This window comes from Achroia grisella, unplaced genomic scaffold, assembly GCF_030625045.1.
Source record: "Achroia grisella isolate CSIRO2021 unplaced genomic scaffold, CSIRO_AGI_Agris_v1 utg856, whole genome shotgun sequence".
NCBI lineage: Eukaryota > Metazoa > Arthropoda > Insecta > Lepidoptera > Pyralidae > Achroia > Achroia grisella.
The window spans coordinates 220,453-243,263 of record NW_026713045.1 but is presented as its reverse complement, the minus strand read 5'-3'; the positions used below and the strand labels follow the sequence as shown (position 1 = coordinate 243,263).

Here is a 22,811-nt window from a genome sequence, read left to right as displayed (position 1 = left end):
GTTTTTACATACTAAATTAATTTATATTTTCAACTAATGTTAAGAAGGAGACTTTTAAGTCAACTAATTATATTTATATGACCATATATGATATGCAATATATGAAGGTAAGCACTGGTTCATATACATACAAGTATATACATTCCAAAACTGCTTTTCATATTTTCTGCAACCGCAAAATTTAGATACGACTTAGGTGAAACTTGTAAAGAAAAACACCTTAAAATCAAAGAGTATTGTAGTAATTAGTTTACTGAATATTAAGATTTTTAAAATTAATTATACTTAGTTGAAACTTATACTAGCTGTAACTTTAATCTCTGATAATGTTCATTTCTTTAGAACAAAGTATTTTTTAAACCAATACATTTGTAAGTACATTTTTATGTTTATCATAAACGTAAAAAATAATAAATCTTACTTCTTTATTTGCCCCATTACTGGTGATGTAGCCACCTACAAGTAAGTATGCCGTCTACCCTGGAACAGTCCCCTCTGGAAACCATCATTATAAATTCATGGTGATACAATAATGATGATGGGCTACCTAACGTGAACTCATACTCATCTTACCTGGGGGGAAGGGGATTGTTAGTAATGTGGATTGATAACCCCATTGCTAGCAATGTATCATGTCAGGTCGACCTCCACGCGGTTCCCCCTGGAAACCATCGTGATAAATTCCTGGTGAATTTGTCACGATGGGCTAACTGACCTGACCTCATGCTCATCTTATCATCCTCCACTGGTGCCCCGCCAGCGTAAACCGTTAGCGCAGGCGAGTGCACCATTCCATTATCATCCCCAAAAAAAAAAAAAAAAACTCATCTTACCTTCTCTCCACACCTCTCCCCCAGCGTAAACCGTTAACGCAGCGAGAGATCTGTTCCATCATTAACTATTTAAAAAACAGTCTAAAAAATCTCTACTATGCTTTTAAATTTTACTACATTTTTTTAAACTAATGAAGTGGTAGTTATACTATTACCTCTGACTATGCATATTGTAGTTTCAAATACTTTTCATACCAATATTATTATATGCAATAATTATAAAATATAAATAAATATATATATATATACATACCTACTATATTTTTTATGTGTATAATGCGGCATCCGATACTATCATACCTACCTATATATGAGTAGGTATATTAGCTGTTGCCCGCAACTTCTGTTTTTATTGAGGTATAGTAATTTCATCAGGCTACATACACCATATATACCTACATACTACCTTCTTTCATGTCTTTAACTAGTATATGTTCAGGTGTGAAAATAAAACAAATAGAAAAAGATGGAGAAGGGCTTTTTAGCGGCTGATAATGATATGGTGTGTAAACCTACACTAACGGTACAGGCTGGCTGGGCACTAGTTGAAGATGATAGAATGAGCATAAAGTCAGTCAGACTCGCCGAACATGATTCACCACGAGGTTAATGGTATCTAGGAGAGCTACATGGGATTTGTTAGTAATGGTAACTAGTCTCTTTCAAAACCATAGATTGCAGTAACTGAGGATTTTCATTGATTCAATGTATTCCGTTAGTTTCATTAAAATGAATTAAAAAACAGTCAGACCCATTACTATATAATATACTACGTAATATTGACATAATTGATATTATTTTTAAATTTATTATCCGCTTCGATTGCAGTCAAACATAGTTTCTTACAAAAAAGTAGATAGGTTTATCAGACAATAATAAATCTAATAATAAAAACCCAGGACAAGTCACACAGTTCCATCTAGTCCCAAACTAAACTGTGTTTGGTTAAACAGAGCGTGTGTAGACAACATATAGAAATACTTAAATATATTTTTTAAAGCAAGTATGGCTGTATACGTACATAAATATATTGTATAGGCAGCACGCAAGCGAGGCTGCGCGCGCAACTTAAATATGTCACTTTCTTGTCTCATATAAAATTAAATTAGATAAACGTTTGCTTTATAATTTTAGTTAAATATACATAAATACAATTCAGATAAAGCCCATAACTGGTGACCCCGCTCTTGGACAGAACCGTAAGGATATATAATTCATATTTTTAAAGAACAAAATTACATATAAAACACAATTTTACTGATATATATGAACATCATGTCTTTGGAAAAACACTAGCTACCGAACCATCTACTCACTCCGGTGATAACTGCTCAACCCACAGCGTCACTGAAGATACTTTCAGACCTGGCAGACCGCATCCAGGATATCGCTCCAGCCACACCGCAACTATCAGCCGCTTCAGTTCCAGGATCATCGCAAGATACCATGGCTAACGAGATAATATAATAATCCAGATAAAGCCCAAAGTACAAAATCTTCATTCACCTACAAACACCGAAACCGATAGAAATGTTGAATACAAATGTGGGAGTCGAACCCACGACTATCAAAGTGTTGGCTAAACCGCTAGACCACCGAGGTCCTTAGAATAGATACTGACGTCTTGTGGTACCGGTGAATGCCGGTGATGATATTTGAGTTGAGGAGGAAATTCTTATATCTTTTGTGAGTGATATATTCTCAATAAATCAAAGTTTATATCGAATTTATGAATTTATTCATGAATTTTTATATCGATTATGACTAATGATGCCTGTTTGGAAGAATCTTCCCAACTATGGAGGAAAATTAAACAGAAGTAACAGAACTCTCCCAAGTATTGTTACCTAAATTATTCATGATGGTATACTTGTCAAACAAAATTGTTTATTGCAATTTTAAATATATACGCTACGCGGGTGATGAATTTTTAAATATTCATCATTAAATATAATAACACGCAATGTTTTGGCGCAGCGAAGAGCATATAATATCGCAAGACAATTCACACAGCGTCATATAGTCCCAAACCAAGTAGAGCTTGTTACGGGTACTAGACAACTGATATGAAGGCGTGATACATTAGTATCACGCCTTTATATATACGCCATACAGTAAATATATACAAAATACACAGAAAATACGCAGGTCGATTGAAACAATCATACTCATGAATACAAACGTTCGTACCGTGCGAAGTGTCAACTCGGGACCATTGGGAGTTAGGCGGTGTGTATAACTGCTACACTAACGTGGCCATCAAATATATGAAATAATATATCGGCGAATCGAAACATTTATACATTGATTGCAGTAGTAACTAACACAATTCTTATTAGGGAAATATTTTTTCAAAACGTGCAAATGTATTAATTCTTTAACTGCCTAAAATTAGTTGAGTTTAGTGAAAAATTTAAAGAGAAAGCAAGATGTAATCTGTTAAAAATAATTATATTGTCTACTGGCTGCACGGAGGACACGGGCAGATATAGAATTTGAGACCAAAAATGTAAACAAAGAGACCATACAGAAATAATAAATTATTGTAGGCACATTAACAGAACTTTTTAAAAATTGTACAAGGATTATATATATATATATATATATATATATATATATATATATATATATATATTAAACGAATAAAATAGCATCAGATATATTTTTTAAATGATTAGAAATACATAAAAGTCATCAAAGAATTACTGATAATATTTTATAATAAAATGTTGGATACTGATAATTACCTTCATAAGCATAAAAAATGTAGGTACAGGTACTTGTGGAATATTTATTGTATAGTATCTATTTCTATTTAATACAGTTAAAGTAAAACTGATTATTATTTTAGAATATTTCAGCGCCATAATAAAAAGTTTTGTAAGATACATGTCAATTACACAATTATGATTTTTGGAAAATTATGTTCTTTTTCTAGTGGTTGACACTCATTATGCCTGATGTTCACTATGATGATAACGTGATGTTCCTAGAGTTGTTTGTGTGTATGTTGTAGACAACAGTTACCGCTTACCATCATCAGGGGGCCGTCAGCCGTTTGTCATTCCAATTACATAAAAAATACCACAATACACACATTTTTTAATCTTTTGTAATTGTTTAAGAACTATTTGGGGCATATTTTTTCCAAAAATTGGCAACACTGCTTTGATCAGCCAAGTCAATCCAGCCAGAGCTGTCTGTTAGTTAGGTCCATTCTACTATTTCCTACTCATTCGTACAGATAGACCAGTATTAATGTCATGAATCGTTTTGATGACTTTTAAATAAGTTTTGATAGTAGTAAACAGTCTAAATTATTTTTATTATTTTTGTACAATGAGTGATGTCGAATTAAATAATAAACATCTAGAAATCAATCCTTCAAATGGTGGTGCTAATCAAGACTCGTCAAGAAAAGAATGGGTTAAGTTTGATGACGATAGTGGACAAACAAACCTAAATATCCCTTTAGAAACCAAGGTAATTACTGGAGTGGCAGCTACTTCAGTGGCAAGTACATCAGAGTTCTCACCTCTACCAGCCAGAACAGAACCAGCAGCCGTATTAAAAACTGAGACGGTGCATGTAAATCTCGAACGCGGAGATCGAAATACGGACCCTGTGACTCACAGTACTCTAAACAAGAATGTAGAATTTGTCAACGTACGTCAAGGATTTTGTGAGTACTTCATAATTACTTGGATAAAAATAGTGTTGCTGTATTAAAATGGGCTTGTTTGCTTTATCAATTACAAGATTTAATAGTATATATTCAAATATGGATTTTAGAAGATTGCTAATATTTGTTATAATATATTATGTTTTTAATAATTTCAGCAAATGGTGAAATAATAGTGACATTATTGCCTGTTAACACCAAATGGCCATGGGTAACTGCAGCACATTTTCGACCAGAACTAGTGCCAGAAGAGCTAATGGCACAAGGACTTACTGTAAGTTTTCCAAATGTAGGAACCCAATATATAATCTATATATATATAACTCAAAGGTGACTGACATAGTGATCTATCAAGGCACATCCCAAACCACTAGACGTATTGGGCTGAAATTTGGCATGCAGGTAGATGTTATGATCTAGGCATCCGCTAAGATATTTAATTAAGGATTTTGATTAATTCTACCCCCAAGGGGATGAAAGTTTGTATGAAACTTTGTCAATTTTAAACCGATCGAGCTGAGACTTTGCATGCATAAATCTACTATGACGTAGGCATCCCCTAAGAAAGGATTTTGATAAATTCCACCCCTAAGGGGATAAATTAACGCGAGTGAAGCCACGGGCAAAAGCTAGTTTAATATAATTTTCAATAATATAGTAGTAGTATGTTATAGATTAGGAAACTGTCTACAATCTACTTCATAAATCTTGGTTTATCTTTTGAGAACAGTATTACTTACAAAATTTAAGGTAAAAATAAAAAACATGGAAAGTATTTCTTGTCTTTTTTATAGTATAATTTGTTATAATAATAAAACTTCAATGTTTGTTACAGCTCACTGTTGAAGAATATGTTCATGCAATGGAACTACTTGTAAATGATGCACGTTTTACACTCTACAATATTTGTTACAAGAGAGTTCTAGTATGTTGGATAAGCCTTGCATTTCTTGTATTACTAGCTCTATTGTTTTCTGGTTTAACAGGACTCTTTTTGTTCTCACTTGGAATCCTATGGCTTATACTCAATGCTGCTGCAATCTTTTTATGTATGTGGATAAAATTAAAACTATCAAAAGGACTCGAACAGTGCTTGGCAAGTGTGAATAAATTGCTCAATAAACACAAATTGGTATTGGCTTTAGATGACAGAGGGAAGATATCATGTCATAAAGTCAACTTATGTTTTATATATTTTGATTCGGGACCTTGCATTTCCCACATACAGCAGTTCATTGACAGTGAAGAAGGAAAATCTATAATGCAAGGTTGGGAACAAAGACTAGATGTATCAACCAATGACATTGTAATTCAAGGAAGTCAATCAACTAGGCTATCACGAAAACAGGTATGATATATTTTATGACACATTTTGTGTTCCAGTATAATGTTATTAAATAAATGGATATACATCTTTATAAGCTATCTATACATTATAATTTTGGACTAGCAGAGCAGCAGATATTATTTTTTAAAAAGCAATTGTTGTTGATTTGGGGGTACACTAAACTGTATGAACTCTTATTAGTTCATCATAATGTTTAAAAATCTATTTGTTAAAAAGCCATATCCTTAACATTCTTGTGCTAGCATATTCTCGTATTCTAAGTACTCATTCTTGTTATGGGTTACATGTAAAAATTACTACTATTACTAATTCTAATATGCTTTGTGTCATGGTATAATGATATGGTGACGGGATTAATGGACAAGGTAAATATATCTTTATCATGTTTATCTTATACCTTCCATATACTAACAAATTTCTAATTACTAATTATTTTCCAGACCCATATTTAGTAAACATAAAAACTGAATAAATTATTATTGTGTTATCATTAAAATGTAATGAAAATCTGTGTACATACTTTTTCTTCAACAAACCATGTATAATTGAGCATCATTAATACTATATTGCTATTTGGCTTGTTTTTTTTTTATGTAACTGAAATGGAATACAAGCTGATGACCAACCTGGTGGTAAGTGGTCATATAAATATATATAAATGACCAGCACTATAATATCAGTGTATATATGTGGGTCTTATGATGACACTCAAACTTTGCCATTCCAGAGGACAGATATTTTGCCTCATATCATGTCATGTCACTTCCTTTTCTCACATATTTATTAATTTTAATGTTTATTTCAATATTATATAAGAAAAATCCCAGCTAATACAGCCCATTGACACTTGCTGATAACATACAATTTAAAAAAAAACTAAAGTATTTAGAATTTTATCTATTGGAACCAAAGAAACAGGTACATAAAATCATATCTGTACTAATTTTGTTATATTCTTTATAATATTTTTAGTCTAATGAAAAAATTACATTAAATACAGTTTTATATACATACTGATATGACCTATATTAACAATAACACTAACTGTGCCCGTAGATGCCCTCTTATCAAATATACAACATAGCCACTTAACCTGAAAATCCATGCTAAAAGTGGTGAAAGAACATTTTTAATTGCATAAGTAGTTTAAGAAAGTATATCCTAAATTCAATATACTTTTTCATGATATTAATTGAATAGGGATTGCTTGAAACTCCTTTAACTCATAGCACACTGATGATTTAACATTTCTGGTGATTATTGTATGCTTCTAAATTTAAATAATTTATTATTAATAAGATTTAAAGGAAATGTGCCATGGAAATTGATTAAATGTTTAATTATTGTGTTCTTAATTTATCACATTATTAATTTGATATAGATAATAAACAATTCATAAAAATATATTTTTTTAAAGAAGCTCCTGCAAGCTAATTAGTATATTAATATTATTCAATTTAGAACAAAGATAACACCTTTAAATAACATTACCTCATTTCTTTTACTTTTTATATTGTAGTTTGCAATTCTGGTAATATGGGTCATGCATGTCATCTATCTGTCGAATAATATGATGTTGTAATGGTCTATAGGGCATTGGTAGCTATAATGGGTAAGCAAAAGGCATATGAATGTGCAGGGTATGGCAGAGCAAGTGTACCTCCGGTATCTGCAGCGGTGGGGCAAAGACTTCCTACGACGCCGTCTCGACTGGACTTTAGACGAGGATGGCGGTAACCCCGCAGCGCCACGTCATTTGCCACAAGCGCTCTGCGCTTGTCAGTATGTTGAAGAAATTTTGCGGAACAAAGAACCGAGAGATACACGTGCTTGTTGTCCACTCTGCAACGATTGGTTAAGACGCCGTGGTCTCGATTGAACAAACTGCTTAACGTTTGGCAAGTTTGACATTTTTGTTATATGGACAAATAAATCCTATTTGCTGCACTTTAAATTTAGATAATTGATGGTGATTATTTTTTCAGGAGAGAGGTGCACTTCTATATTTGCGGTATGTAAGTCGGTGGGGGAAATATGCTTTAAAAAACAGACTGAATCTTAGTGTTACAGCACCTGGGCGTCATGGAGAGAAGTATGTCTGCCCTTGTCAATTTATAGAAGAGCACCTGCAAACTAAACCACCTGCGGGTATTTCAAAATTTTTTACATTACCCAATCAAAATATGCAATTGTATTAATGCCTTTCATTGAGTTGAGGATATTCTATTTCAAGTCCGTCCATTTTGTATTGTATACTTTCCTTATATTTATATATATATATATATATATATATATAGTATTAACTAGTTAACGATGGTTATATGTATGGCTATATTGACGTATTAATTGGGTATAAGTACTCTAATATGTTACTGTAATTATACTTTCTATTTTATTTTATATAATAAATAGTATTAAAATATAGAATGCACATTCTAACAATTATTACTGTAATTATACTTTCTATTTTATTTTATAATAGAGTTATAAACACATCTCTGTACCCCGTTCAATGCACTAAACTATGTTTCCATTTATTGTATAATTTTTCTAATGCTATCAATGCTAATCAATTTATGTGAAATATGGCCATACAGCTTCGATCAGCAATACAACTAGATGGGAACTCAAAGCATCAAATACGCCATAGTGATTAATGAATTACCAGTGGGTGTATATTATTAGTGTTCAACTAGTTTAGATGCAATTTCCGGCCGATATTATTACAAATATAGACGATGTCTACATTAGATGTAGAGTTGTAATGGCTTAAAACCAATTACGTAGATAGATCTATAATGAACAAGATTTCATTGTCAATAAAGAACCATTAATTAAACAATACAAAAAAAAGTTAGTTTCGGTCGGCAAATAAATAGAACTTTGCTGTATCATTTGCAATTAAGATTTTTTGTAACATAGAAAGTATTGCCGTTCTAAATCTTCTTGTTTTGTATAATTAGGTCGTATTGTTTTAATATTATTGGACGATGCCATATTTAAGTATTAATTTTGTTTATGAGGCGTTATCTAGCCAGTGTTGCTGATTGAATCTATAGGAATATAATCTTCTACAGCAATAATTAATTATTATAGTTGTACTTATGTTATTAATCACTTTAAACTATATTTAATCTTCTAAGTTCATATAACTACTTTAATAAGAGTAATAATATATTAAAATTATTATATACACGCATGGTTAAGCACTCGTTGCCAAAACAAGCAATATCATTAGTTAATACTTCTATGTATAGACACTTATGTGAATAATATTTAATATAAGGTATATTCATGTACACATATAATAAAATGTAATGTAAATGAGTCTTTACCTTACATATTTAAAAAATGTACACGTACTTATATAACTTAGGAAAAATAGTTTCAAAAGTGTTATCTATTTGTCAGTGCATTTGTGCACGATAATCTTAAACATGGCATGGTTTTCATTGAAGCATTGCAAACTGTAACATTTAAGACTTATTTTATTAAAATCTGTTTACAAACAAAAACAAAATTGAATAAATAAGCAAATTCTAGAAACAACACGTGTAGTTTCGGGTACAACTATATGATGCACGATGTAACTAAACCACTTTAACTGCCTATTGATTACTATTGTATTTAATATAAAAAACTGCCCTAATTCCGTCGTAAACTTTTCAAATGTTGTGATCTTGTTATTGTATTGGTTACATAGATTATGATTTGTTTATATACATTTTAATATCATATTTTTTAATTTCTTTTATTATAATAATGCACTCTGGGAAGGCGTGACACCTAAGATACAGTATAATTCTATACTAGTGCAGGTGTCTCAAGTATGCCCAAATGTTTGAAGAATGTATTTTCACAGTTATAATCCCTTAACAATGTAACACAACCTAAGGTTGAAATAAATTTTAATTTGATGTAAAGAACAGTATGTAATATGCCTGACCAAATACAAAAAATATGTTCTCTGTCCATCAAGGTAAACTCGTGATGTTAAAAAAATATGATATCATTATTAAAAATTATTCAACATCAATTGTCAGGTATATAGCAGGACATATCTTGAATAGTTTTAAAGTATTTAGTGCAAATTAACCACATTGTACCAAATGATTGCGACGTTGCATTTGGAGTTGATATAAAATCGTAAAGCGAAAGTAAAATAAGCGAAAAAAGACGTAATTATATATATGTTTACATATTTTAACGCCCTTCTTAATGTTTAATATATTAATTCTATTTACACGCTTTATTACTCCAGATAAAAAAAAATTATCAATTTCATTAATTTTATGATTTTCATAAAAGATTATGTAATACCTGTAAATACGTAATAATATGCAATAGCTGGTATACAGAAATTTATAAGATTTTAATGAAATGGAAATGATACTTGCATGCAGTGATTTCGTGTACATAATTATGTAGGGTATAGTTGTCATTCGATTAGGTATAATTTCATCTACAGTACGTTCCATGAATGGTTGTGGATAACTTACATGTACGGAATTTCTAATGTACATTACCTATTCCAATTCTTAAATCACACTATTAGATAACTAGTCAGAAAGAAATATTTGGTTATAAATATTTATTATTCATATTATAAATCTTTATATTTTTTATTATTTTTAAATATTTTAATGATAAACCAAAGGTCATAAATTATATAAATTTTAACAGAATATAATAATAATATAAAAAGGAGATTCCGTGTTTTAGTAATTATTTTTTTGTCAGCTGGTAATATTACATTATATGAATTCTATTACGATTTAAACAAATTGTCTTCTTAAATTATAGTAAACCATTAGAGAATTGCAGTTTAAGATTCACAATTTATAAATAAATGATGTATATAATTTATTTACCGAAAGAAGTCTAAAATATATATATATATATATATATATATATAGTATACTAGCTGTTTTATAATTTTTCAGAAAAAAACTGATGTGAGACTAACTTAAACTACAATTGCAAAATAATGATAATAAATCATCCAGTTTTGGCAAAGATATAACATAACATAGATGTCTCAAATTGAGAATCTCCTTCTGTTGGTAGAAGCTTGTATAAGTAATTAGTTTATGAAATGTAATTAGTATGTAAAGGAAATAATTTATAAAACAAAAAAAAACTATTCATCTTCTTTATTGAAAATATTAAATACATATTTTCGATATGATTTTTTAATTAGTACATAATATACGTACTATATAAGTATATTGGACTGACAGGTAATAAAAATTACAATTTATGAGACCATTTGTAACACTTGACACGATGTAGCTATTTATTTTGCGCGTCTGCGACATATCAGGGTAACTATACTTTACGCGTTCGAGCATGGTGCGGATCAAATATATACATGGATACAAAGTATACGCAGATAATTAAAATATATATATATATATATATATATGTAAAATGAAATACTAATTCTAATATTGTATTTTAAGTTTAAAAATTTGAATAAATACAATTATACCAGAGAGTGCCAAAATATCAGCTTTCACCGCATTACGTTATAGCGCGCTGAGTATAATTATTAATTTATTACTATAATAATTCACCTGTACAACAAAATTAAACATACCTAGGTAATGTAAAGTAAAATAAAACTGATAGAAATTCCAGTATTGTGATTATATAAAATACATTCCGTCCCTAAGTAATCAATTGTGTACTTAATAGTTCTGTAAGTAATATTTAATGTCTTACATTCTTTCTATTATGTAAGTTTTGTTGAATATACATATTATACTTATATTTTAATTTGTAATTTATTATTTAATGTTTTACAGGACACTTCCCCACTTATAGTTATAAAACAGATATTGTTATACTCCATTCGTTTTACAAAGTGCAGTTTTAAGCAAATTCAGAGCCGAAGTGCAGGTGTGAAAAAAAAAATAAAGTGTGCTTAACGGTGCAATGTCTTTGACATTGATTGTGGTTAGAGATAATGAAACCTTATTACTAGCACTCCCCCTAGGAACCCGCGCTCTGGTTTTACAAGTAGACTGCTTAATGTTCAAAACGATTGAGACATGATACGATATTTTAATTAAGACGATATTACTTTGCATTATCTAATACAGTGATTTCCATTTAGTTTTTGCTGCGTACCACTTCAAAAAGGACGTCAAACCTTGCGTACCCCTTATTGTAGCAATCACACTAATATTATAAATGTGAAAGTTTGTGAGTGTGTATATGTTTCTTTTACTGATAGCCGGCACGTACCCCTTGGTGCAACTTCATGTACCCCTGGAGGTACGCGTACCACTAATTGAAAAACACTGATCTAATACATATATGTGCTAACATGTCATAGTTAGGCAGGCACCCCAAAGAGAGATAGAGGCGTGACATAATATGTAAATCTATGCTAAGCTAAAGAAAGCGCCAGAGCTTAGTTTACCAATATGCTAAATATTGTTGTCTCCCGTTTACACCAATCTTCATCCATCACTAGGCAGCGTAACATTTAAAATGTTTCATTATTTAACTTTTGACAAAGGCATAACAAAATCCAAGTATATATAAATATCCTATATATATAAATACCTTACTAACATATATACGAAATAATAAAAAAATATTATAAATTGGCTCCTATCTGCCACGGTTTTATATAAAATATAATACAAATAATTATTCTTTATTAATACAAACCTCGAGTGAAGTTCCTGGTAGGTCCTTGATGTACAGACATGTTAAAATGTTTAAATAATATTTAAATACTTACCCAGACAGAAAATAAGTCAAATTACTACGAGCATTAGGACACTGAATCTATTCAACTGTATCAGTTAATAAGTGATTTTAGACTTAGTACAATACACCTGAGGAAACAGATTAACATGTTGACTACCACAGCAATTTAAGAAATCTGCCCTAAAATGACAATTTCATTTTTCACATTATATTTTAAAAAAATCTAAATCAATTGCAATTTTTTGTAGATTGGTTGTGACTAAACTAGGACTAAGTGGGTCTTATGCTCAACTCTGCTAGACAAATCCTGACGTATAAAAATTTTGATGAAATGGTACTACATATTTTGAGTATGTACATATTTACCCACTAAATATGATTGGTTAACATAAACAAAGGTAAGAATGCTCTTAATAAAACTCTGATTATCTATGATATTTTATTGTAGAAAATAAAATGTGGATTATATAAAATTTATGATATCAAATTATATGTATACAATTTAAAAATCTATATATGTCGTATGGTATTTATTATACATTTAAATATCACAGACTAAATATTCTCAAAAATAAATATAATTTTATTATATCACTGCATAAAATACTGAAATTTATTTAATGTTATGTTACTATCTCTTAACAGAAATAATCAGGTTATAGTTAGGTACAGATACAGGTAATTCATGCTAAATAATTATAACTTATTTAGAAAATTTGAATATTTTTTGTAAAGTACCAAATTGGCACAAATAATAAAAAAAATAATGTAACAATTTGTTCTCGCGAAGAATTAGACACATCTATCCAAAAATACTGTAGTTATTATTTGAAACAATCAATAGGAACTAGTTAAATTTTAAAACATTTTACATTACGTATAATATCCATGTTTAATTTTGAGTATGTTCATAATTGGGTGCTAAGGTGACTAGAATTCTAGAATATACTTTGATTTAGATGTACCTTCACTAGAAGAAAAACTATAGTTTTTGAACTTAGTGTTCAGACAATTATTTTACATGATTGAAATATTTATAGGAACGACTTTTACAATGACCAATATAATTATTTATTGATCGACCCCAAATGTATAATATGTACTTAGACAATAAATAGCTAAAAACATTGAACATATTTTTGTAATTCAGAATAATCTGAGCTATAAAAATCTATACATTATATAACATTAGAAAAAATTTAAGATCATTAATAATTTTAAATATTGGAATGATTTTTTTATTTTTAAATTTTTCAATATGAAATATGATATAATTGAAAACTCTACCGTTAAATATATAGTTATTACTGTTTCTCATGGTTCCTCAAGTGAGTAGCAACCTTAGGCGTGTACAGTACCTATATACATATTTTACAGTCTTATCTATACATATAAAATTGGAGTGTCTGTTTGTAATATTAAAATAACCGTTTTTTACAACATGCATACGAATATAAATACGGTATATACACCAAAATAATTTGTTTAACAATTTTTGTCTGTCTGTCTGTTTGTTCCGGCTAATCTCTGAAATAGCTGATGTAATAAGGAGTAACTTACGCTATTTTTATTTTAGAAAATTAAAGTTATATTCCACTCGGACGAAGTCGCGGGAGCAGCTAGTATGTAATATATAAAATCTCATTAGTGAGCTTATAAAGCTTTAGTTTTTGTGTTAATCTGTTACAAATAGCCATCTATTCTTACAAACTTCCGCATTTTTATTAATAGGGTTCAATAGTAACTGTTTGTTATGCTTTTACCAATAAACCAATTGGATAAGACTACAACAATAATAATACGTAATGATTGCCACTAAAATAGAACTTCAAGGAAAGTGAAATAAGAGATAGAAGTTTTTATATAGAGAGTCCTTGTTTTTATATTTACTTAAGAAACTCATTGTAATTATTCTTATGGTGAGAAATTAATAGGCACAGTTTAGTAAAAATGAAGAATTTCAATAGGTGAACATCAATCTGATTACTTTACTACAGCTTTAATAAAAGAAAATGCCATCTGTGTACACTACAAAATAAAATGACCCTTGTGCATGTAGAAAAATTACATACGAATAATATTTTTTTGTTTTAAATACAATTTCATAGTGAACCAATTTATAAAAAATATGTGTCAAAACCATTCAGCAGTTATAAATAATAACATTATAATGCGGTTATAAATAAATAATTATTTTTATATGCACTATGTAAATCAACAATTAACACTGTAAAGAGCTTTTAATAGGTTCGAATCCTTGAGAATAATACTGTAAAATTATAATTAGCAGGTAGGTACTGTACGCAGGTAAGTGTTTAAGATATTTTTACTACATAAAAAATAAAACGTTAAACATAAACATAATTGAGCAAGATAATTTCACACTAAGCTATACAATACGTATATGAATCGACACAATCGCCGAAATTCGCAAATCAGCTACTTTTAACAGTCTACGCGTTATTATTAAAACGTCAAAGAACAGAATAGTTTTTGAACTGTTTGGTTTATGTGACGTTTGTTTTGTAAATTTACTGTGTTATTTTCTAATATAAATTCGGTGTATTACCGTACCATAACCAGTAGTTAGAAATAAATTTTATTATTAAATATTCTATATTTTCCGCCAAGCAACTTACGTCTGGATAAGTTATATTAAGGCGAGGTTGTCATGATGATGTCTCTGTACCCAGTTACTTTCACTGCCATATACTTATCCAGACAATGAAGTATAAATAAGTAATAATGCAGATAAAATATTTTTACCATACGCCGAACAAAGAAAATAGATTGCTAATTTATTACAAAATTTAATTTCTAAAATAGCATAAATAACTTGAATATATAATATGGATGAATTATGCGATTGCGTTGGTTCTATTACGGGTTATACAACTAGTGATAAAATCTATTCTTTATTATTTTGACGAGATTTTTTGGGCAATTCTTTGCTGTTATCGCCTGCCGTAAATAAGTCACGAAAATAGTTTCGCTGCTCCTTCACTTGATAATCTTTATCAGTATTTGTAACTAAATTTCTGTTACGTTTCAAATTTTTATCTATACCCTCACTTCTAGGGTTAACAGAGGAGGCCAGTGACTCGAGCGATGTGGCAGTGGAGCCCTCCTGTATTTTGTTGCGTAGCGAGAGATCAAGAAAAGGTCGATTCGTCGACTCGGGGAGAGTGTGAACCGTAGTCGAGCTCTCTGTAGTAGGTAGTACGTCTAATGCGGCCAGCCGCATAAGCTCGCGCTGCGAATCACGTGCCTCCACCAGAAATATGCTCTCCTGTTCACCGCCAGAGTTATAATCATCATCCGTAATTTATTATATTACACCGCGAGGTATCATTAATTATATTATGTATTAAAAACCATTTCATATAAGATAAAATGCGCACGAGCGCGTTATTTGTTATATTCAGATATTATTAAATGGCAAATAATTATCTGAACAAAATTACGAATTAATATTACAAAATGGAGTTGAAAATTGTATCATAGGACTAGATTAAAATTAAGTATTACAGCAACGTCCATTACTTTATAACCTTCTCGAGAAGTAATATAAAGTATAAATTTCCATAAAAAAATTATAAGAATAATGGTACTTAAAAAATATAGATTAGATCAGTATATAATCTGCAATTTTTGCAATTAAATTTATTTTCCTTATAATAATATTATGTTTCTATCTTAATTTTAGAAAATGGTGTTATATAGTCGTATATATACGACTATAACACCATTTTCTAAAACTAAATCGTTTGGTAAAGCATTTAATTTCAACGTCTAATATATTTACCTTAATTTCTTTCGTAGTGTATTGATCAAGTTTATCATATATCACAGCATGTAGCCCCATTTCCTTAAGCCGTTTAATTGTGTTTTTATCATTATTATCATCGCCCCAGCAGAATATAACTAAACCCGCATCAGTAGCTAGTTTCACCTGAAAATGATATAATATATTTTAAATATGTTTTGAAGTAGTAAATATTTTTATGTAACTAAAATGGCAATCAAACTGAAGGTCCACCTAATGATAAGTATAAAACCGCCGCTTTAACATTAATATAACATCGTCCATATGTGAAGCCCATACTTATACATTGCTTAAGAGCAAGCTGCTTCGTAATATACTCAGTAAGCAGACATTTACTTAGAGGCCATTGCTGAGACGGCGTCAATGGTCAGTCTTTTTAACACACCTTACTTCCGATGGTCCTCCTGGTTTCTCGCTCGGTACAAAGATTTGTATTCCTGAATATAATTGATTGTATTGGTCCGAGTCCAATGTCAATTCACAAAATATATATTATAGGTATATTCAAGTAATTCTATCAATTTTTTAAATGGGTGACAATGAAATTATGCTATCGTTTTATGCTAGCGGGACACCAGTGGAAGAAGATAAGAAGAGCGTGATGTCAGGATTGCTGACCATAATTTATTAAACATGATAAATATTTTTTCACAATTACATTATCCTTTGTAAAATATAGTAAACAGCGGAAGTTATAATTTGAATTTGGTAATCACTCGCACCATCGAACGACCTGAAATATAAATTTCAGGCGATGGTTGTTAATAATCAGTGAACGAATATATCCATAATTAGAAGCCAGAGGTTGCAGTCTTGTTCTATATAATGTGTAGTAATGTAAAATTTCTACCAATATATTATTTAACATTTTGGCTATCGGGGAACTACAAATATAATTAGAAGAAAATTGTTTAATTACCTGAGTCGGATCTCGTAAAAGATCTTCTGTGTGTACCACAACACCCAATATATCAGAACTAACCGCATGCTGTACAGCAGCTGGTATAGACAAACATCTGGGATCCCGGTACGCAGGGTATTTATTGGTAATACCCTAAAAAAGAATACTCATTACTTTTTGGTTTAAAATTATGTGCACAGATATCTGTAAACTAATATTATATGCTTGCATGATCTAATGAAATATATTTAAAATACATAAATCGTCATTATACTTACAATAGTTAAAAACATCACTGGATATTTGTTCTGTTTCTGCCGTACCATAGTGCAAATATCTGGATTAAAGCCAGAAAATACAATACGTCGTTCTCCTGCATGTTTCAACACAACTTCTAGAATCTACAGAAAATAATTAAAATTACTTAATGCTAATAGGACCCAGTTACATGGCACAAATGTTAAAACTAAATTTCAAATAACAGTAGATTTCATTTATGCATCACTCTTTAACCTTTGTCGTAATATATGGATTACCCTTAACAGGGTAAGATTTTTTAGTTAGGCTTTTGTCATGGAACTGTGAATGTCAATTAATTTTATTACGATTACACTTATTCCAAACACAAATTATAAAATAATTTAAAAGTTAAAAAATGTGCGTGAAGGCTCCTAAATACGCAAATTATCGTGAGTCTCTTATGTCAAATAATCCTTATATATAATCAGATTTTTTAATGAAAATGTTAAAATGAAAGATATTAGCAAATTGAATCCGGGATGAAGTTACTAATATCAGCAGTTTCAATTTTGAGCATAATAATTTGAAGCTATCTGACCTCCCAGTCAAATAACTTTAGATTAGAAGAAATGAAGTATACATTACCTTATCCACATAAGTGTTCATATCAAATGGATTATTCAACTCAAAAGTACCATCGCCCATTTCCATAGTCCATTTCAGTTCTATATTGAATCCTACATGTAAATCAATATTCCTCAAAACATCTTCCAAGGTAGGAAATGGCTGATGTTCTTCTAGATCTTCATCAAAAAAAAGAATTTCATGGTTACGGCCTTCTACTAAATGATAGACCTATAAATAATGCATTAAAATCTATTAATCAAAATATATCCACACTTTACTTACTAAGGCTATGATGTTAAAAAAATATTTATTCTGGCCAGTTACATGGCAACGTTGACGTACATGCAATAAGAAAACTGCGTTTATCAGTTTCCAAACAGGCTGCATTGAACGCATATCATGGATATGTTTCTTCCAAGCCATCCTATGGATTAATAATATGGGGAAACTCTGTAGATGCTACTAGGGCATTTATCGTGCAAAAGATTTCTTTTGCACGATGTATGTATAAGAGCGGTGTGTGATGCCAGAGAAAGAGAAAGTTGTCGATCTCTTTTTAAAAAATTAAACATCCTTCCATTGCCATGTATGTATATTAAAGACATTTGTATATTTTTAAGGGAACATCCTGACTATTTTAAGAAATTTATAGACACAACACTGTGATTAACGAGACCTAATGATAGACTATACACACCAATGTGTCGATTAGACTTACATAAGAGAAATGTATACTGTATGGCAATCAAAGTGTAAAACAATCTTCCAAGAGAGATTAAAGAACTGTGGTCTCATACGTTATTCAAACGCAAACTAAAGAATTGGCTGCCACTTGGTAATTTTTACAGTGTCCAAGAATATTTAAGTAACACAAACACCTTCACGTAATTTGCATGTCTGTATGGTAAATATTGCTGATCAATCAATTTCATGTAACATCATATTAATTATAATACTGTACCAATATTTCGCAAATAAATTAATTCATTTAATTTAATTTCATTACATATTTCTATGTTTGTTATGTGATTACAAGTGAGTATAAACAGTTGACTACAACCATATGATATGTATCCAATACAAATATGGAGATTACACAATGCAAGGCACAGAAATAGACTGATGTAGACTATAAAATTCTGCATATGTAACTCAGTCATGCCAATTTCCGCCACCATGCAGTTTGTTTTCTAAACTGCAGTGTAATTACAAGTTAAGATGACATCTTAGGCATGTGAAATGGCACCTTCACATGAGTTATATCACAGATATCACATGGTAATGTGATATTTGTAGTACTATTATATTAATAAATATAAGTGATGGGTACTATATACCATCAGGTGGGTATCAAATTGTTTACCGTTTCATTAACATACAAAACAATGCATTCCTCTTAAGATTCATTAATAGCTTATGTAGGGTCGCTATCCCTATAGACCTATGAGGATTTATTGGATTTTATACATATGTATAGTGAAGCAGTAATTATATATAACTTGTATTTTCAGAGTAAAATATATTATGTTCTATTCTTAAAGGACTGGAATTAATTTTTGGTGGTGATGCTGGAATTATGATTTCACTACTAGTGTGTTGTGGGTGGTTACCAGGGACTGAAAAAGAATTAGAATAATCTCATTTGAGCTTTTGTATGGTCATATGAAAGAATAAATATATAAGTACATACAGTTACCACAACAAATAAATTTCAACAACATTATGATTCTGTAACATTGAAAATTAAAAAGTACTCCATGAATATCACAATCACATATCAAACTATACAAGCTGATAATACTATATCAGGATAATCATAATGGATTAAAAAATATAATAAAGCTTCATAATGATACTTTGTTAAAATTTAATTCTTTGCCTTGTGGACTTAATAATTTTTAACCAGTCATATACCTTCAGTTTCTGTAGGTGTTCCAAGGTCAAGTCCTTCACTGGTAATTCTAACATTTCAGTATGTTCTACCTCCTTCTTTCTTTTCATAGAAATACATACATGGTAATCATGATATATTACTGGTATCATATCTTTGCTCAGTTGAACATCAAATTCAAGCAAATCTGCACCACTGGCAGCTGCTTTTTTAAGTGATGCTATTGTATTTTCACGAATAGAATTTCCTCTGAAAATGATTACAATTTATCCCAAGGAAAGTACAAGGCAAAAGCGAAAGCATATATCTAAAAATCTGTCCACAAAGTAATCATAATTAAAATTTCTTTAATATTATTTTTTACTACCATACTAATATACACATTATAATACTTATACAAATTATACTTAATATAAATATACCTAGATATATGCTTAGGTCACTAAATTAAGCACTTACTCTTTTGTTTTGAAGCTGGCTCCAAGACCACGGTGTCCCACCTCTAAGCCGGTCCATGTTGGGTCCCAGTGTTTAGCAAATGATACCTGGAGATCACACAACTTCTCAGGAAGTGGGTGAATAATCAGATAATCAAAATTGACAGTACCCAATGGCCTATGCTTAACATTGCATGTCACAGGTAATTCTAGTGTCCCTTCAGACAATTTAAACATATTTGGTAGGATGTAAGTGTATCCTATATGACAAGGCGGGTCTTCAGTAGATGCCCGACTACTATATGAATAGAAATCTACCAGATATGCAAGACCCAAATGATTAGGAGTTGTAACATTAACAAGTAATATGTCATTAGGCCTGTATTCTCTTCCAAACTGCTCTTGGACCTTCAGACGGCACACTGAGGTATCATTACCTAATGTAGACACTTCAACAAACACACCAGCTGGTACTTCAACATCCATTGTATCTGTGCTCAGTGATGAGTCATCCAAATGTGATTCCATTCCAAAAGACAACTTTACTGGAGTGACTTTAATATTCATTAATCTTGTATTTAACCGACTCTTCAACTTCAATGGGTTGTTAGCAAATTTAAATTGAACCAATGTTTGAGTTGTAAGCCAACCTGTACTAATGTTACGTTTATCATCATATTCACCAAATTTATCCTCACCTGGATGCAATGCTGACTCTTTAATGAGACGAGGATGAATGTTTGTTTCCCAATATCGTATATTTACTGTGTTCTCCTCAGTGATCACACATATGACATAGCGATATAACACATCACCAATATTGGGTATTTTTATAGTTTTAGTCCATAAGTCAGATGCTGACAGTTGCTCCAAAGATACCAACTTATTAAAATCCCATTCACCAAGCTCAACAGTGCTTCCTGTTAGAAACACTTTCTCTCCGGGTCTTACATCAGGAGCAGAAACAGAAAAAATCCAATCTCGTAATGTAACTTCACGAACTTTGAAGGATTGTTGCAGAGACATTTTTTTTGAAGGGATTATTTTTTGTTTTTTATGTTCCTCTAGGTAAAACCAGCGTTGCATAACTTGCTTTCATTCACCACCTATAAAGTATTCTTTGTTTACCACCGATCAAGGAATATAATACTCCAAAGAGGTGAAAATGGAACAAATTAAGGACATCGCACTATTTTTGAAGATTTTACAGCGTTTTTGTTTTTGACAGTTTTAATAGTTTTTTTTTCCTTTTGGCAAAGACTTTGATAGAGTCACTAACTCGATTTGTGCTAAATTCGAGTTAATACTATTTGAATTCTTATTAACTCGAGTTGGAGAAAAGGGTAACACCTTTTCAACAGCTCCAACTCGAGTTGTTGTGTTAAGTTATTAAAAGAAAACAAAAAATATTTTTATAGAGTGTCTTTTATTATTTCAGAAAAAACTTTTTATTAAATGTATCATATGTTATACAATATATCTTGTTAATTAAATAAATATTATTCTGATTCGAGTGGTAGGTACTATAATTGAATAAAAGTTCATTGAGACTTATTGCAACAACTGATTGGCAATATATAAACAGAGTCAGCAAAGGTATTAGGTAGTATATTATTATATATTTGTTATTGAAAAAAAAACATAACAAAGCTATTTAAGTATATTTCATTTTGATGTTTAAAAGATTAAAATAATAGGATACTGTAAAATAATATAGTTAGGCTGCTATTATTGTGTGAAGAAATATCCTATTAACTAGTTTTGTTGTTCGAAAAGTGTAATTTATATATATGATGAATGAACTTTTTTATTTCAATCGTACCTATGAAGTATAGCAATGGCACATCTTAAAATTTGATTTGTCCTTTATATATGTCGTACAGCGTAATATACAGGTATCGTATATTTTTTAAAAATTAGTTTGCGTATTTAAAAAAACTGCAATAGCTAGTCATACTATTCACTTTCTATCAGCACATTTAGAGTATAATAATAAAACAACAAAAAACCAATAGAATGAATTCATTACTGGTCATAGTGATCGGGACACTAAAATAAGATTAACAGTAAGTTACTAAAAATTTTACTTTGTTTAAAATAAAGATAACAAAGGTACTACTTATGATATATTTTGTTTCGTATTTTTTTAGGACAGCCATAAGTTGAACTATAGGACGTTTTAAGGTTATCCATTCATTACAAGACACCCTTTATATATCCTTACTTCCTAATATTATAAAAGCGAAAGTAACTTTGTCTGACTCGCTTTGACGTCAAAACTACTGAACTGATTGAAATTTGGT

The 22,811-nt window shown here is 30.3% G+C and overlaps 2 protein-coding genes across 4 annotated transcripts; one reads left to right on the top strand and one right to left on the bottom strand.

Moving 5' to 3' along the window:
* The first annotated feature begins 4,029 nt into the window (after positions 1–4,029).
* On the top strand, positions 4,030–8,187 carry LOC131852589 (uncharacterized). 3 transcript variants are annotated; one of them, XM_059203269.1, is made up of 5 exons: positions 4,030–4,515; positions 4,674–4,789; positions 5,351–5,863; positions 7,503–7,761; positions 7,849–7,937. In XM_059203269.1, the coding sequence occupies exons 1-4, from the start codon at positions 4,173–4,175 to the stop codon at positions 7,740–7,742; spliced, it is 1,212 nt and encodes a 403-aa protein (XP_059059252.1). In that variant the 5' UTR covers positions 4,030–4,172; the 3' UTR covers positions 7,743–7,761; positions 7,849–7,937. The 3 variants fall into 3 exon arrangements, with proteins under 3 accessions (XP_059059252.1, XP_059059253.1, XP_059059250.1); XM_059203270.1 differs by lacking the exon at positions 7,503–7,761 and having other exon boundaries at positions 7,849–8,187; XM_059203267.1 differs by having other exon boundaries at positions 7,503–7,942.
* Positions 8,188–15,195: 7,008 nt separating this feature from the next.
* LOC131852648 (glycerophosphocholine phosphodiesterase GPCPD1-like) lies at positions 15,196–21,634 on the bottom strand. Its single transcript, XM_059203348.1, has 7 exons — positions 20,531–21,634; positions 20,095–20,320; positions 18,199–18,408; positions 17,592–17,714; positions 17,332–17,466; positions 16,392–16,538; positions 15,196–15,875 (listed from the first exon to the last, which is right to left on the bottom strand). Exons 1-7 carry the CDS (start codon positions 21,592–21,594, stop codon positions 15,495–15,497), a joined length of 2,286 nt encoding a protein of 761 aa, XP_059059331.1. The 5' UTR covers positions 21,595–21,634; the 3' UTR covers positions 15,196–15,494.
* Positions 21,635–22,811: the final 1,177 nt, after the last annotated feature.